Source organism: Gopherus flavomarginatus, chromosome 5, assembly GCF_025201925.1.
Source record: "Gopherus flavomarginatus isolate rGopFla2 chromosome 5, rGopFla2.mat.asm, whole genome shotgun sequence".
NCBI lineage: Eukaryota > Metazoa > Chordata > Testudines > Testudinidae > Gopherus > Gopherus flavomarginatus.
This window is the reverse complement of record NC_066621.1, coordinates 9,467,990-9,484,226: the sequence shown is the minus strand read 5'-3', so window position 1 is coordinate 9,484,226 and position 16,237 is coordinate 9,467,990. Positions and strand designations below refer to the sequence as shown.

Genomic DNA, 16,237 nt, shown 5'->3' with positions numbered 1-16,237 from the left:
AACATGCTCCTCTGTGAAATTAAGAAGTTTTGTCTCACACCGGTAAGAGTTTAAAGTTAACTTGTCATTTTAAAGAGATTTGAGCAAGAAATGCAGTTCACTTACTGTACCAACCACACGACGAACAAAAACACTTCTTCCACCTTCAAAGGGAAGGACTGAAGTTCCATTTTTGTTGCTTATTCTCTTACCACAGCCTTCCAGTGCGCATGGATTAGGTGAACTGCATTACATCACCACCTCTTAGAGGCCAACCTGAAGATCTGTAACTTCAAATATCCCACATGCTTCTACCCCTAAAAACCTACCAAATACACACCAACTAGTACATCTCTAGAATGTGGCTATGAAATATTATACTAAAATATTTGACTAGGAAAAAAGAAAAAATATCAACATTTGGTGGGTGAATTATACAAAAGTTTATTAGAAAAAAACCAAAAACCTCAGTCTTACAGGATATCTGTTTAACATCCACTAAAACACAAGCACCAGGAGCCTACGGGTCATGGGCCATCTGCTTAACCCTCTTCACGCAAGCTGTGGTATTTACCAGTGCTAAAAAAATAAATATGTACAAACAGAAGACATCCTCCCCTTCCCCCTTAAGAATCTTTGATCTGAGTAGTTAGAAATTGCTTTAAATTCTCACTTAAACAGGAGCAAGTAGAGTTTTTTTAAGGGGCAGTTACGCAGCTTTAGCTATTTGATCTCATGGGCGTATAAGATTATGATTGTATCTGGCCCCATTTAGTGTGCAAAATATTAGGCCTCAGAGTACAGGACAATATGCCACATACTCAAGACCAGATCCATACCGGTAAGGGAGTCAGTCATGCTCTGAACACAGGAGAGGCTCTGAGAATATGTAACAGAACTGACACCTCCTTGCTAAAAGCCAACTGTACTCCCACTGAAGCATTTGGAAGTTCTGCTGTTGACTTCGGAAGGAGTGGGATCCATCCTAGAAGGCCAGCAAGCCTTTTGCAACGTCTTGTTTGGAACAGAGCTCCGTGAAGAGTAGAATGCTCGATTTTACTGAGGGGGTGCACAGTCTGAAGGAAGACTCAGGACAGAAACGCCACCTCTTAGGAAGCTCAGGGTCAGCGCTAGGGGAAAAGGAAGGGACACAGTAGTATTGGCCCACACTGGTAGAGATGCTGATTTCCTAAATGAAGCAGCAGCGGAAGACTTCCAATTCCAAAGCTACACTCAGTGATAGGATTGGAAAGACGGATGCACAGACCCGATACATACCAGCATTGATTCTTTTAGTTATAACTAAAGCAGGTTCCTAACTAAACAACTCAACCTTCTGCATTTGTACCCATTTGGTTTCATAGTGTTACTTTAAAAAGAGAGGCATCACAAAGAGAGTTTGGAAATTTCTTTGCCTAGGAAAAGTGGGATGATCTAAACCTGAAACCTTCCTGCATCAGCAAGTGTCATTTATGAAAATGGGATGATCACAATAAAATGAGGCTCCACCCCAAAAGAGGTGGAGCGAAGATAGTTATTAATTTCAGTCATCAACTCGAACCCAAGTGTTCCATCAAAATTTAACTAAAGGGGGATGTTTAAAAAACTACAGTAGATAAAAATGTTTTCAAGAGGTGCTAGAAAAGCTTACAAATAGAGCCAGGAGGTGTCTGGCATCCAAAGGAGTTTGGATTTTGTCTTGTTTTATTTTAAGACCACCCCTCCCACTAACCCACCCCCAAAATATCCCAACTTCCACTAAGAGTCTGGCAGTTAAGAAGTATGTGAAGCAGTATTCATTTTAGACTCAGCATTGAAGCCAGTTGAGCCTCAAAATATCCAGTATCCTTTTTTATGGCTTTAAAAAACAGACACCCTAAGCAGATCACAAAACTAACTGAAACATGGTTTACAGAGTCGCATTAAGGCTCTTCCAGAGTAGTCTAGAGGTGGAAACTTTAAGGCACCTATTAGTACATTCACGTTACTGTTAAAAAAAGCAAGAATATAAAAAAGTTTCCCACCCAAGTAAGAGGGTATGGTACATGTAGCTGTTACCGCTGTTGAATCCAGATGGAAAAACAACAGAGAGCTTTGTTTAAAAATGAACACCTGGTTTATACACTTCTGATGACTGCTTACTACCAGCACAGCATTTTCCCCAGACACTGTTTTAGAGGAACAGCGCTTCCTCCAACCCTCCAGGATTAAACTCAGTTCCTCACATGCGACTCTCCTCCTCTTTTATGCCATCTTCTGTGTTTTTCTGCGACATGTTGGCCACATCATTGTTTGCCTCTTTTTGTTTCTCGGCCTCTTTTTGTTTCTCGGCCTCATCGATATTTGTTTCCTCCTCTCTCCCTTCGTTTCTCAGCTTGTCCTCTGCCTTTTGTTCTTTCTCCAGCAGCCGGTAGTTGATGCCCATTCCCACAAACAGGTAGATCCCAGAGACGATCAAGATGATTCCACATGACCAGTATGTGTATTTGTAGTCACCATACATGTCATTGAGTTTACCTGATGGATCAGAGAGGACAACACATTATGTGGCTGACCATCTCCCATTATACAGCAGGAATCACTCTAAGCTAGCATGCATAAGGTATCCCCAGATGTCTAACTCGTAATGTGTGTGCATGTACATGCATCCAGCCACAAGAATAATCTCTGCTTAAAAATGTGGGTGTTTTAAAGCCTTATCTAAGTGTTAATCAAATGCAGTGCCGGCAAAATGGCAATGCACATGGAACTAAGCTCTAATCAATGTCAGCTTACATTTTAAAAGCAAACCTACAAGGTCTTAAGAGGCTGTTCACGTAAGAGCCCCTTTTTTGGTTAGTAGCAGTCTTTTTTTTTGGTATGGTTTCGGTAGACCAGAAAATCCAGCTATTTTCCAAAACTGCCTAGGAGTCCCCCCAGAATTTCCTAGAAAACCTGCTTTTCGGGTGACATTTTTCAACCAGGGTATCCAAGCTGTCACTCTAGTCCCATCTCCCCAAGGTTAAAAACCAAAGTTTGCTTTGCTCTAGGGGAAAAACTCTGAGAAACTTCCCATGGACCCTGAAATGTCATGTAGAAAGAGTGTTGACACTCTCCTTGCGGGAAGACCCTCTCTGCACTGGGATATAATCCCTATACACTCTAGTATGTCTATAACCACTAGCCATTCCTGTTGGGAAGAGCCCTCCCATGTGCATTCTGGCTTCCCTCATGCCTTTCCTCACTTCTGTGCCTTCAATTCTCAGCCTTCCAGCAAGTGTCCTTTGGGAAGGAGCAACAGTTTTTCCCTCTCCCCTTGGTATTCTCACAGTACACAGGCACCCCAGGAGGTACATAAACATACTCTACCTAGGAGAGGTGGTCCTAGGAGCACAGGACAACATTCCACAATTGTCACCAGCCCGACTGCACTGGAGAACCTCTGAGCGCCAACCAAATCCATCAATGTTTCAAACAAGACAGAGCTGAGCCAGCCAAAGGCAAATCCAAAGAACCCAGCGTAGACGCAAAACCCAGCATAGGTGGTGGAAAAGGGTGCCAGGAGGTGGCACACTCCATTATACACCACAGAGACAGCAAAGAAATATTGGACCCTCGGTCTGACCCACTTGGTGTTTGCCACCAGTCCCATGGAAGGCCTAGCCACCATGTCTACAAAGGCCAGAATGGAAAGCAGAAAGGCAGCCCGCTCATTACCAAAATGTTTACTCTTGGCATAATTGCTGAGGAAGACTAAGGGAGTGAACAGTCCAAAGAACATAATCACATTGCCGGACAGATACAGCAAGAAGCCTCTGTGTGTAAACAGGGACAAATCCAAGAACTTGTTAATCGTCTGGTAAACTGTGAGCTTCTGCTTCTTCGTCTTTCCAGCAATAAGGTCCACACTGGCATCGCCAGCTCCTTCATCCACTTTCATAGCTGACTTCCCTGCTTCCTGCAATACTTCTTTTGTGACCTCTTTCTTCAGTTGATCTGGCTTGGGGCCTATAGGTCGCATCAGAGATCCAGCTACACAGCAGTTCAGCAAAAGGCCACCAAGAATTAAAAAACTCCCCCTCCAGCCAAATATACCGTAGAAAAACTGGTTCAGGGGGGCCAGTGTAGACAAGAATACAGGGCTACCTGCCATAGCTAATCCATTGGCCAATGGACGTTTCTTATAGAAGTACTTGCCAATCATGGTCAAGGCTGGGTTCAAATTAAATGCAAGCCCAAGACCTGGAAAATAAGAGAATACATGTGAGTTTAAAAATGAGAGATCTCTACACATCTGTAGATTCTGGGATTAATGGACTGGATACTGGGCTGAGTTCTTCTCACATTATACTAAATTTAACTTGCACTGACCTCAGAAGTTATGTAGGGCATAACTAACGGCAGGATTTAGCCAGTTATTGCAGATTCTCAGTGATCTAGGAAGAAGGTGCCAATTTTGCTAGTGAGCAAACTACTGGGGCTTTTTTTGTTTTTTGTTTTTTAGAGCCAGAATTGAAGAAGTTCCAGGATACAAGAGATAATGAAGTTTACTAGTGTGAAATAAGTCTGATTTGAGATAGGATGAGGATGTGTAAGTACCAGAACATTATCTCCTTTGATACAAACATCCTTCGCGGAGGAGGATCTCCGATTCAGAGCATGAATAGATATATAGCAATTTATATACTGACTTAGGACAAGGCTAAGCTGAATTTTTATGATTCTAACCCTAAACATGAAGAGAACACTCACCTCCCACAACCCCAACACAGAAGTAAAGCTCTTCCACAGTGTTACAAAAAGAGGCTGCGATCAAGCCACACCCGGACAGACAGCCCCCAGCAATCATTACTGGCCGACTGCCATACTTGTTCACCAGGACGCTGCTGATGGGACCTAGAAGAGATCAAAGGAGAGTTACCCAAAGGGGAGACATCTTTGGCTGGTATGCATACATTACAAAGCAGATGGACACTAATAGGACCGCACAGAGGTTTAGCTTCAGAAGTCAGTGAAAGCTGTGCCTGGATGATTAAGATGAGCATTAGCCATTGCTCTTATGTCAAGAGGAGGGAGGGGCGGTATAGAAGCACAGGAGAGCGAGGTGGATGACATAAGGCCACGTTGGGTTAAGTGCTCGGACATCTCCCTCCAGAGCACGATGTTCCAGGCGGTTTTGAATCCAGACTGAAACAGTTCACAGTGGAACATTGCACTGGCTCCCCTGCAAGAGCCTGTCTACTCTGCTCTTTGCAGAGTTTGAGGAATTTTGTAAGTCCATAGGGTTGCAGAGAGCCTCACAAATATGAACTGATGCAGTTCTGCCTCCCCATGTTTATAGAGACACAAGGGGGCAGATTAAGCTCTGGTGTAACTCCAGGGAATTCAGTGGTGTTATACTGCAAATTAATTTGTTCCAATAGCTCAGAGACACAAAATCTGGCCCCACTCATCCCTTCCAAGGCAGTCTGGCCTAGTGGATAAGGCACTACACTGGGACTGTGAACTCCTGACATCTATTCCTGCCTCTGGCCAGTTGGGTGACCTTGGATGAGTCACTTCCCCTTCCTGGGCCTCTGGCTCCCCATCTATAAAACAGGGATGGTACCATGCTGACTCCTTGGGAAAGCACTGAGCAGTCATGATGCAAAGCTATACAGGAGCTAGTTATTTTTATTATTCTCTGAACCCTAATGCAAACTCTAGCTGTTCTGGGAGTGGCTCAAACAATCCACCACATGTCTCCCAACACATGAACACCCCTGAATATGCTGTGTGCAACAAGCTGGTCATTTCCCCTAGCCCTCAGGAGGGGGTCATGGTATACAGAACAGATGTTTTCAAAAGCCTGCATGTTGGACAAGATTCTCTAGTAAGAACTTTTAGATGTGGTTGGTTCCAAAATATCAAGTGCACATGGGGGAGAAGGGGAGGTTTGAAGGGATTTTGTAAAATGCTTTAGTGAGTCAGAACAGAAAGAAGAACAGTGCTCAAATGAGGCTGGAGTTTAAACTGAGTCAAAGTTGGTTCTGGTTTTTTTTGTTGTTTTAAAGTTTCGCTTTGCTTCAGCTACAGAAGCTTGATGGAAACCTGAACGTTTGAGTCAAGCTATCCCACCACTGTGAAACCATGATCTGTTTTAGTTAGATCCTGCTCCTTATTTTCCACTGGAGTTCTATACATAAAAAGCCACAGTCACATGGAAATCTTGTCTGCATGTATGTTACCAATCTAGAGAAAGGAAAAAGCAGGATGGTCCCTAAACTAAGTGGGTTTTTTCCAAGTTTTCAAGAGTCATCAGTTGCTCTTTAAAGCCTTCAACCAACTGACATCTGAATCAGTCTGTGATGCTAGGTGTGACAGCCTCCACCAGACCAGCACAGCTTCTGAAACATCAGCATGATTCATTTCCTGCCCTAGCAAGTCTCACTAGCTCAGAGTACTGTCTTCCTCTACAGCACTGTGGCATGTGCTCCTTTACATCCCAGGAGAAACCTTTTAAACTTGTACACACTCAACTTCTCAGGCTTGGAGGGTAGGAAAAGAAAAAAATCTCCCCCTTTATACCCAAAGAAAACAGTAACATGAACTTTCATTATAGCTACTAATGAAAAGAAGCAAGGGGCAGGGGGAATGGGGATGGAGAGCAGTTGTAAAGAAACTTTCCTACAGCTACTTGGAAACAAGAGAGCTTGTGTTTATTTGTGCTGCATGTGATGCTGTCCACTCTTCAGGGATATTTCTGTCCTGAAGATCAGACTGTAGTTTTCCAAACTGGGATATGTGGGTCTATCCTGTTTGCAGCCATCCAAATGTGATCGATCATTTACATTATGGTGACACCTAAAGGAGTAAGCCAGATCAGGGCCCTACTATGCCAGGAACTGTGAAATACATGGTAAGCAAGCATCCCTGCCCCCAAAGGGCTTACAGATCAAGAGTAACGTGGAGGAAACACAGGAGCAAGAGGGAGAGCACAGACAGTGTAACAAAAGTAACAGGATGTTTAGCACAGACTAGCTGTATGTTGAATGCACAGCCAGGGAGTAGCCATAGCTCCAAAGCCCCTCCAGCAGAAACATTTCCATGCAAGGGAGGAATTTTTGTTTGTTTGTTATTTTAATTACTCTGCCAATGTTTGAGAAGTCAGATTGCTGTGTGCACCCACAGTTTAAAATGCTTCATTACAAGAAATCCTAATCCAAAGTAAACAGTGATCAGATACAGTAGTGCATGCTCTACAGACACTAAAATGTATTTAAATAAGTTGAATGAGCACCCACTGAACATTAACAGAGCTGGTTTCACCATTAACAGCCAGCAAGGTCAGCATGTTATTCCCGGCTACTCAGATGTGGCTTGTCCTTCATCTCTAGTTGAGCAGAACCTAGAAAATGTTTGAAGAGGATCCAGTGGTGGTGTCAGCAACCTGGCTTCCTAAGTGGAGCCAAGGCACTCAGAAATCCCAGCAGGATTCCAACTGGCCTACATCCTCCATCACATGCAGTGCCCATGTAGATACTTCCCAGCATGCACAGAGCGCTGAACAGTCTCTGTAAGTAACCTCTGCAATTGGAGTTGAACAACTACTGAGCCAAGGCCCAGTGCGAATCCATAAAGGACTGACTCTTGCTTTTCATATCTGCAGCATGGCATCCAGAGGCTGTGACACTCCCTCCTTCCCCCACCCAATGTGCAGGACACACCAGGAGCGTAGCAAAGTTTGAAAGATTTGCACGTTGAATGTGAAACCACTCCCTGATGTCCCTGGAGCAGATCCTGAGGACAGCACTGCAAACTACCCTGCCCCCTAATTACATACCAGGGAACAGTAGGACTGAAGGCCTGCTGATATATTGTCAGGGAGCAGTACGTTAAGCTTGGCTTCATGAGGTCAGCTCTTACTGTGGCAAAAAGCAATGCTCGTGTCAAGTTAGGCCCAAAATTTAGGCTTCATAAACCCAAAACTGCTCAGAGCAAGAGCCAGATCCAAAGTGCTCTGTGCTGGATGCGACACTCGGCCATGCTTAAGTATCCTCAAGTACCCTTCCCCATTCCAATGGGAAGGGGATTTTGGGGTTTGATTAAACAAAAGCTCAAAGATTGTGGCAGCGCTGTAGCACACACCTTTAAAACTGGACAGAAACTTAATTAACAAAATATCGACTAGTCTATTTTATTGTCAGTGTTGAGAAAAGAGCAAAAAGTGAAATTAAAATGTGTTTTCCTTGTTTTACTAGTAACGGAGACAAGGACATTTCAAATGATTAACTTGTGTCCCTTTAACTCACTTGGACCAAAATCAAAGCAACGAATACAAAACCAGTATCTGACCTCAGGTGCCCTCCACAGCATAGGCCCAATTATCCTCTGACCATGGACTTCAGCTGAGTCACAACGGTGTCAAACTAGCAAGAGTTCAGAATTAGGCCTCGCTTTGCTGCTGCCCATTCATCTCTTATTCTGGGGAAAGAGACTAATTCCCTGTGTCCCTTGGTCAATCTGGCAGCTTTCACCAGAATAAAGCATCCTTTAGACATTACGAAGAAAATTGAGTTCCTTCAAGAATGTGCTTTTCAGGATCCAAAGGAGTCTAGGAGGAACAGACCACGCATTGTAGCTGCTCAAAGGCTCAGCCAAGCAGAGTTTAGTATTCTTGCTGGTTCTCTGCAGATTTGTGAAAAAGCATGCAGAGCAGTAGTACAGTCTGTTTGGGGTGGGGGAGGAGATGCCCTTGCAAATGTCACACACACACACCCCGGAACTTCCTCCAAAGAGGTATTAAGAAGTAGACTTTGTATGCAAAGCACCCCTACTTCCTGTAATGAGAGAGTTAGTCAGACTCCTAAAGTTACAAGAAAAGAGTTATTTGGGGAAAGGGGGTGGGACTGATGTCACATCTGGTGACTAACGCTTAACACTAAGGCACATACAGTTTATTATTTACTTAACTCTCTCTTTACAAGCTCTTGGTCCATACTGTAAGAGCTGTGGAAAGCCTGAAAGCAGTAATGCAGTGGCTGTGTGTACTTGTACCACCCCTAAGTCAAACACCAAAGCTATTACAGAGGAGGATTCCTGCTCTGGAAAGTTATAGACAGTTTCAAATTCGGGCCATAGTGCAAAACAGCACTTGGGTCACATACACATTAACAAACCAGTTTGCAGGACTAGGCACTGGTGAGCTCTTGGGATTTTAAGACCTTTGCAGCCATCATTGTGAAGGAGCAACACTAACGCCTGGCAACTGAGGGAGAGAGACAAATCACTTTAGAAAAAAAAATTAAGCAGAATTTCGTTCCAAGAGCAGGTGACTGGTTCCACCTTGCCATGTCTTTTAGCCATTACTGATCCTTCTGCATATCGGCTCCCAAGAGCAGTCGAGAGAACACATTCTCAGGATCACCAGAGAGACAGGGAATGGCCTAGATCAGGTCTCATTAAGTCAGTTACAATTTACAAGCTTGTTATAACATGGAGGCAGGGAAATGTGCCGGTTGCCTCACTAGCTGAGCTAGGACAAAGCAGGGACTGTTCCCCCAAGGAAAAGCCTCATGACCAGCTCCTGCGGTCAGCTGCTTTTGATGCACAAATGCAAATATGAGTCAGGCGGTTTGCCAATTTGGGATAGCGGCAGCACGACAATCACCAATATTCAGAGCTGCCTCTGGGGTGGACACTATGGCTGTCACAGTGGGAGCTTCTTTTAGCCAGAGTTTACCTTGCACATTCACAGGCTGCTACAGAATACTGAGGAAGCGAAGATGGGTGTAAGAACCCACCTCCCCCATGTGATCGGAAGTTACCTATTTAAAGAAAGCAATGTAAGATTGGAGGTGGTTTGGAGTCTTGCCCCCATCTGTCCAAACCCCCAAGATGTGGAGAGGGGGTCTTCACCAGCGTTTAAAAAAAGATAACTGTTTGCCTTGTCCAATTGTTTCCTATACTTTTGATCCCTGCTGCCATCTTTCTGCTGTTAAAAGGGGAGTTTGAGACAATCCTTTTCAGTAGGTTGCAAAATGCCCTTGCTAAAGTTAGCCCAGGTCAGATTTCTCAGCACTAGAAGTGAGAAACAGACCAAAAAGAGAAAAAAGTTACAGGAAGACCAGTTGCTGTGTTCGTGTTTGGGCCAGATCCTCAGCTGGTACAAAGTCCAAAAGGGAACAGTGATCGTGTAGTCTGACCTCCTGTGGAGCACAGGCCACAGAACCTCCCCAAATTTTTGTTTTAACTAGAGCCCCTCCCTTGGAATCTTGATTTAAAAGTTGTCAATAGACTACAACCCTTGGTAAATTGTTCCAGTGGTTACAACCCTTATTATTAAATATCTGAATTTGACGAGCTTTGGCTTCTGGCCATTGGATCTTGTTATACTATTGTCTGCTAGACTGAAGAGACCATTATCAAATCTCTGTTCCTCACGTAGGTACTTACAGACCGAGCAAGTCCATCCTTTACCCTCTTTGTAAAGTTAAATCAACTGAGCTCCTAGAGTCTATTACCGTAAGGCAGGTTTTCCAATCTTTTAATCATTCTCATGCCCCTTCTCTGAACCCTACTCAGTTAACAAATATCCTTCTTGTACAGTGAACATCAGAACTGGACAGACTATTCCTGTAGGGGTCACACCAGTGCCAAATAAAGAGGTAAAAGAACCTCCCTAGTTGTACTCAAGATTCCCATTTATACATCCCAGGATCACATTAGCTCTGTCGGCCACAGTGGCACCCTGGGAGCTGATGTTCCACTATTATCCACCACCAAAATCCTCATCTGCATTCTTTGTTCCTACATCTATCACTTTACCTTTGGCCACACCACAGTGTGTACTTCTATTAATTTGCTGTGTTTAGAATCAGCTCTGCAAGCTGCAATTTCTTCCATCTATGACAAATTTCTGTAGGGACTCCTGTATTCACTGTAGCATCATACGCTGGTCTTCCGGTAGATGTTAGATGCAGACAAAATGTCACAGCTACATTCTAATGAGGGCAAGTGCAGAATGACGCAAGGCCTAATTCCTTGGAAAGATTTTACTTACAGCTTTGCAGAGGAGCAGGACAGATTAACCTCATTTTCACATTTTGGGCATTAAATAAAGTTTATGCTAAACTTCTCCAAACAAACCCATTTAGAAAATTTCACCCAAATGGGAAACAAAGTCAGTTCCTATTAGTGTTTTGAAGAAAGGCAATACAATAAGAGTCCATTAAATCAGACACAGAACTAACAATCGCCTCCCTGTTGTCTCTAGTCTGCTTGCTTACCTCCTGCGTACATAACAGCCAGCATGATGGAGGAGATCCAGGAGACTTTGCTGCTCGATGCATTGAAGATGACTTCAATCTCTTTGAAAAACACAGTAATTGATTTGGGAAATGCATAGGAGAAGCCAATGGAGATGAAGGCTCCGATGACTACAGCCCATCCCCATCCTCCTTCTGGTGGGGTGTATCCCTGAGGGCCTCCAATTGCTGGCGGCATCTTGAGTGAAGTTGGTGGCAATTAAGCTGGGTTTCAAAGATCTGCAGAGAACACAGATGTCAGCACTTAGTAAAGAATACAACAGCATTTTACTCTAGAGTCCTCAGGAGGAAGGAGGTCCCTGGAGCTGTCCAACTGTCACTCTTCTTGGCTTCCTCCAACACACAGAAGAACTCCCCATCAATGATGGATCAGAACTGGATGCAACACTCATGTGAAACCCAGAAGTTGTTTAAGGGAGTTAGAATGGGGACAAGGAGGTTACCTGAAGGATTCAACAAGAATCAAGACCATCACCCATTTAAAATAATAAAAAGGCAAATATTTTCAAGGATGACTAAAGATTCCAGGTGCCTTGCTTTTTAGATTCTCAACCTGACACCTTGAACAGAGCAGATTTTTAGAGGGTGGGTGCCCAGCACATTCAGAAACTCAGGCTCCTGAAAGGTGTCTCAAGACAGTCACTCAAAAGACGCTTTTGAAGGGCTTTGCCATAAGATATTTATAAGCAGTGAATTAAAAGCATAAGTAACTCTTTGAAAGCTGAAAATGGAAGGCAGCTTCCTTGCCAGCTACAGATCAACCCTACAATAAACCTGTGTGACTGGGCAGCAGTGCTGAGTTATTGGGAGCATTGAAAGTCTTGCTTCTGGAAAGCGTAGGGGTTGCACATGCAGTTATTGTAGAGCCAGGGCATTTGGCAAAGAACAGTGCTGTAAAAACACAATCATGCACTGTCATTTATTTTTTAAAAGACGATATTATGTGGATTTTTGCAAATTTATTCTATTTTGGGCCTCCAGTCTGGCTAGTATCCATTTTCCTCTTCTAAGCTTTAACATTCACATAGCCATTATAAGTTCACTATCTGTCACAGTGGGGGGAAAAGACAAAAGACAAGATATATTACTGCAGAAGTAGGGCAGCACAGGAAATGCAGACTAGCCTTGGGAGACGCCAATCTTACCACAGCGGAGGACAATGTTAGAGTACTGGTCAGGGCAAATTAGAAAGTGACTGGAGTGTGAAATAATTTGGGAAGTTGGTTTTGTTTTCTATAGGAAGTTAAGTGCACACTGTTGACTAATATATGCTGGCTAGAACACATATTATGCTGATAGTACTACCTGCAATATCCATTCTAAGCATTTGAAGAATCAGTATAGCAGTTATATAGCTCACATTGCCCTGTACTTTTGTTATAATCCTGACCACTTATGTTAAGTATCCCATAACACTTTGCATTAGCTAAAGTAAGTCTTGACTTGAGTAGATCTGATACTGACAGTTTTCCTGACAGATGTCTTCATAGTAAGAGGAAAGGAGTTACCCATGCAAATCTAAGCGCACGTCCAGACTAACCCGCGGCATCGGCGGGTTAAAATCGATTGCTCGGGGATCGATATATCGTGTCTAGTCTGGACGCGATGTATCGATCCCCGAGCGCGCTTACATCGATTCCGGAACTCCATCAACCCGAATGGAGTTCCGGAATCGACACGGAGAGCCGTGGACATCGATGCCGCGCCGTCCAGACGGGTGAGTACCTCGATTTTAGAAATTCGACTTCAGCTACGTTATTCCCGTAGCTGAAGTTGCGTATCTAAAATCGATTTTAATTCCTAGTCTGGACGTGGCCTAAGAGGTGCCTTCATGCCCCTTAGCACCAGGACATGTGTTCAAAACAAAAATAAAGGAGAATCATGAGCTGAAATGCATGGGTGTAGAACAAAAGACAAAGGGGTACACCACGCTACCAGTACCAAACAAGATAGATTGTTGATTAATACAATCCAATCTCAAATGACGTATGCAGTTCCTTTTACTGGTAAACAAGGATGGCTTTAGAGAAGTAACTTTGGAGAGCACACTTTCTGTGTAAGGTGAACACCATCATGGCACAGGACATGCTCTTTGGAAACTGGTATCATATAGAACCTTCTTCCTGTACCACATTAAATAAACTTGACTGACATTGGTTATTTGTGTATATTTCATAACAATATAACACCACAAAGTACAGTTAAGCAACTGACTCTACCATTTATCAACAACCCCTAGAGCCTTTCCTAAGGAGATTGCTTTAGAAGTTAGTGCTGGACTCTCCTCTTATATCCAAAGAGAGTCGGATTTTAATACTATCAAAAGGGGAGGGATGATGGGTGGAAGTGGAAGAGATAGGGAATATCATCAGATTATTGAAATGTGCCCCTCAGAGGAAACAAACATCTCTCCTTAGTTAGGTAACATGTCAATGTTTCTATTCTGCTTGTGCGCAAAGCAACCTCTGAAGGTCACTAAATGCAGCTAAACTTAGCAATGACAGATAATGGAACATTTCAATAGGTGCCTACATGCTCTCCACAAAATTCATAGGGTTTGAATTCTTGTCTGCTTCGATGCAGCTCATGTTGCAGGTTCACTATCAGGCCATCTCATTACATATAATTCAGGGTGCTTTAAAGTCTAATTTCACAGGCTAAAACAACCAAGGATTTCCTGCAAGATTTTCCAGTTAGTCTTTGGCAGTTTCAAGTCATTTGGTTCATCCTTCCCAATCTCTATTCTCTGGCTCACTTCTTAAATACAATTCTGCTACTTCATCACCCTCTCTACTGGACAGGAGGGAGTGAACGCCCTAGGGTGGAAAGTGGTGCTTTCTGTGCTCAGGATTTTAATCACAAATCTCATGCTATTCATTGGTTTTGGTAAAGCCTCAGCTCCTAGAATCATGTAGTTACAAGAGTACATCAACTTTCATTTTTAAAGTAGTACGTTTCTAGCCATCCTGGTTGCAGAGAAAATCTCAAATGCATGAAACAAATTCATGCCAAAGGCTCAGAAACCAGCAGACAAATACAGAGGGTAGAATGGTTTGTTTTTTAAAATAGTCTCATGATATTTTGAGGCCAGTGTCATGGTTTGGCCATACTGAGTAAAATTACACCCATACCAACCTTAAATTGTTATCTCAAACTGAACTGACTTGTGACTTCATTGTGGAGCCATAACAATCCTACAATGTATAGTTGTAAGATGTTTCCATTATGAGCCCCAGAAAGTCAAAGGAAATTAGTATTTAGACACATTTTTGTGTCCCTAGACTGAAGATCCCTAAAGTTTTTCCCTTGGTCTTTTGTCATGGCAAGTATTGCTAAAGGAGGAAGAGCTGCTCACAAATAACAGATTGCAGGGAGGATGTCATGCAGAAGGTACAGCTCCACGCTGCAGGATGGATATCGCCATTTCATATGATGATGGCCTTGTTGAATGCCTCTCACCACAAGCAGCAGCTGAAACAAAGATCACGCACAATTTGAGAGAGTAGAACATTTGTGCTCACAGCAACAATGTAGGGAGAGGATGGAAGAACCTGAAAGCCGCAGATGCGCGGAGGATAAATGCTGTTTGTTTATACATTTGCCGGTGCCTTTTTTTGGGGTACACGCTATAAAGCTATTGACAGTTCAGAATAGCACCCAATACCTTCAGACCCAGGATACAGAGCAAGACAATTAGAGCACCCCAGACAGGAACTATAAACTAACCAGCCCACCCCTTCAAACAATAGCTTTGCTACATTCACATGCACATGAGACCTGCTAGGGATTTACAGCATAATCTTGTGAGCACTTATCTCCCCACTCCACAGGAAGACAGGCTCTTGAAAGTCACCATGGAGGAAATTCAGAGGCATGCACATCTTTTGAGCAGGAAATAGAAGCATCCTTTAAAAAAAAAAAATTGGATAATTGTCAGTTGGCCTATGTGTGTCAGCAGTCACTGCACCTGTGCTATTGCAAACCCAAAACACAGAACTATATCAGTGATAACAGAACGCTCTGCAAAGAAGGCATCTCTCAGGCCTGGGAAGCTCTTCCAGGACCCCATAAGCATGCCCTGGCAGGATAGCATATAGAGATTAATCCTACTCTGGCAAACTGCACCTTGTATTAACTTTGTGAGGAGAGGGTTCCAAGCATTCTGCCACTGCAGAATTTGGCACAGAATCCACCCCTTGCTGAGCAGTTGTGCTCCACAATCTATATGTTAAATGAAAAGATGGAAAGACTTTCTAGTCTGTGGTTACAGAGATATTTTTCAAGGCTGACTGGAAATAAACAGACATAGCATTGTCTTCCTGAACCTGCGGGCAGCCTGAAACAACAGCTCCACGAGGGGTAAACGGCCCTATTTGTAGCAATGCATTCATTCAATGGTAACTGAAGATTAATTCACATATGACTATGGGCTTTTCTCCACTTATGGGTGGATTGAGGCTGTGGTGATCAATCCACTGGGGGTTGATTTAGCAGGTCTAGTGAAGACTCACTAAATCGAATGCACATCGCTCTCCTGTCAACTCCAGTATTCCACAAGAATGAGAAGAATAAGGAGAGTCGATGGGAAAGCGTCTCCCATCAACATAGCATAATATGGACCCTGTAGCAAGTAGATCTAAGCGACATCAACTTGAGTTGCGCTACCAACGTAACCCAAATTGTGTAGCTTAGCCCTCGTCCAGACTAACCCGCGGCATCGGCGGGTTAAAATCGATTGCTCGGGGATCGATATATCGCGTCTAGTCTGGACGCGGTGTATCGATCCCCGAGCGCGCTTACATCGATTCCGGAACTCCATCAATCCGAACGGAGTTCCGGAATCGACGCGGAGAGCCGCGGACATCGATGGCGCCCCGTCCAGACTGGTGAGTATCTCGATTTTAGAAATTCGACTTCAGCTACGTTATTCCCGTAGCTGAAGTTGCGTATCTAAAATCGATTTTAATTCCTAG

General features: G+C 43.6%; 1 protein-coding gene across 4 annotated transcripts in view; it reads right to left on the bottom strand.

Annotated features, from left to right (window-relative positions):
• Positions 1-398: 398 nt before the first annotated feature.
• Positions 399-16,237, bottom strand: part of SLC16A1 (solute carrier family 16 member 1) — a 31,064-nt gene continuing 15,225 nt past the window's right edge. For 3 of the 4 annotated variants that reach the window (XM_050954352.1, XM_050954351.1, XM_050954354.1), the window contains 4 exons: positions 11,226-11,483; positions 4,711-4,854; positions 3,328-4,200; positions 399-2,496 (listed from right to left, as the gene is read on the bottom strand). In XM_050954352.1, the coding sequence (XP_050810309.1) occupies positions 2,201-2,496; positions 3,328-4,200; positions 4,711-4,854; positions 11,226-11,442 (1,530 nt within the window). In that variant the 5' untranslated portion in view covers positions 11,443-11,483 and the 3' untranslated portion in view covers positions 399-2,200. Of the gene's footprint in view, positions 2,497-3,327; positions 4,201-4,710; positions 4,855-11,225; positions 11,484-14,619; positions 14,736-16,237 lie in introns of all 4 variants that reach the window. The other variant, XM_050954353.1, reaches the window with a different exon arrangement.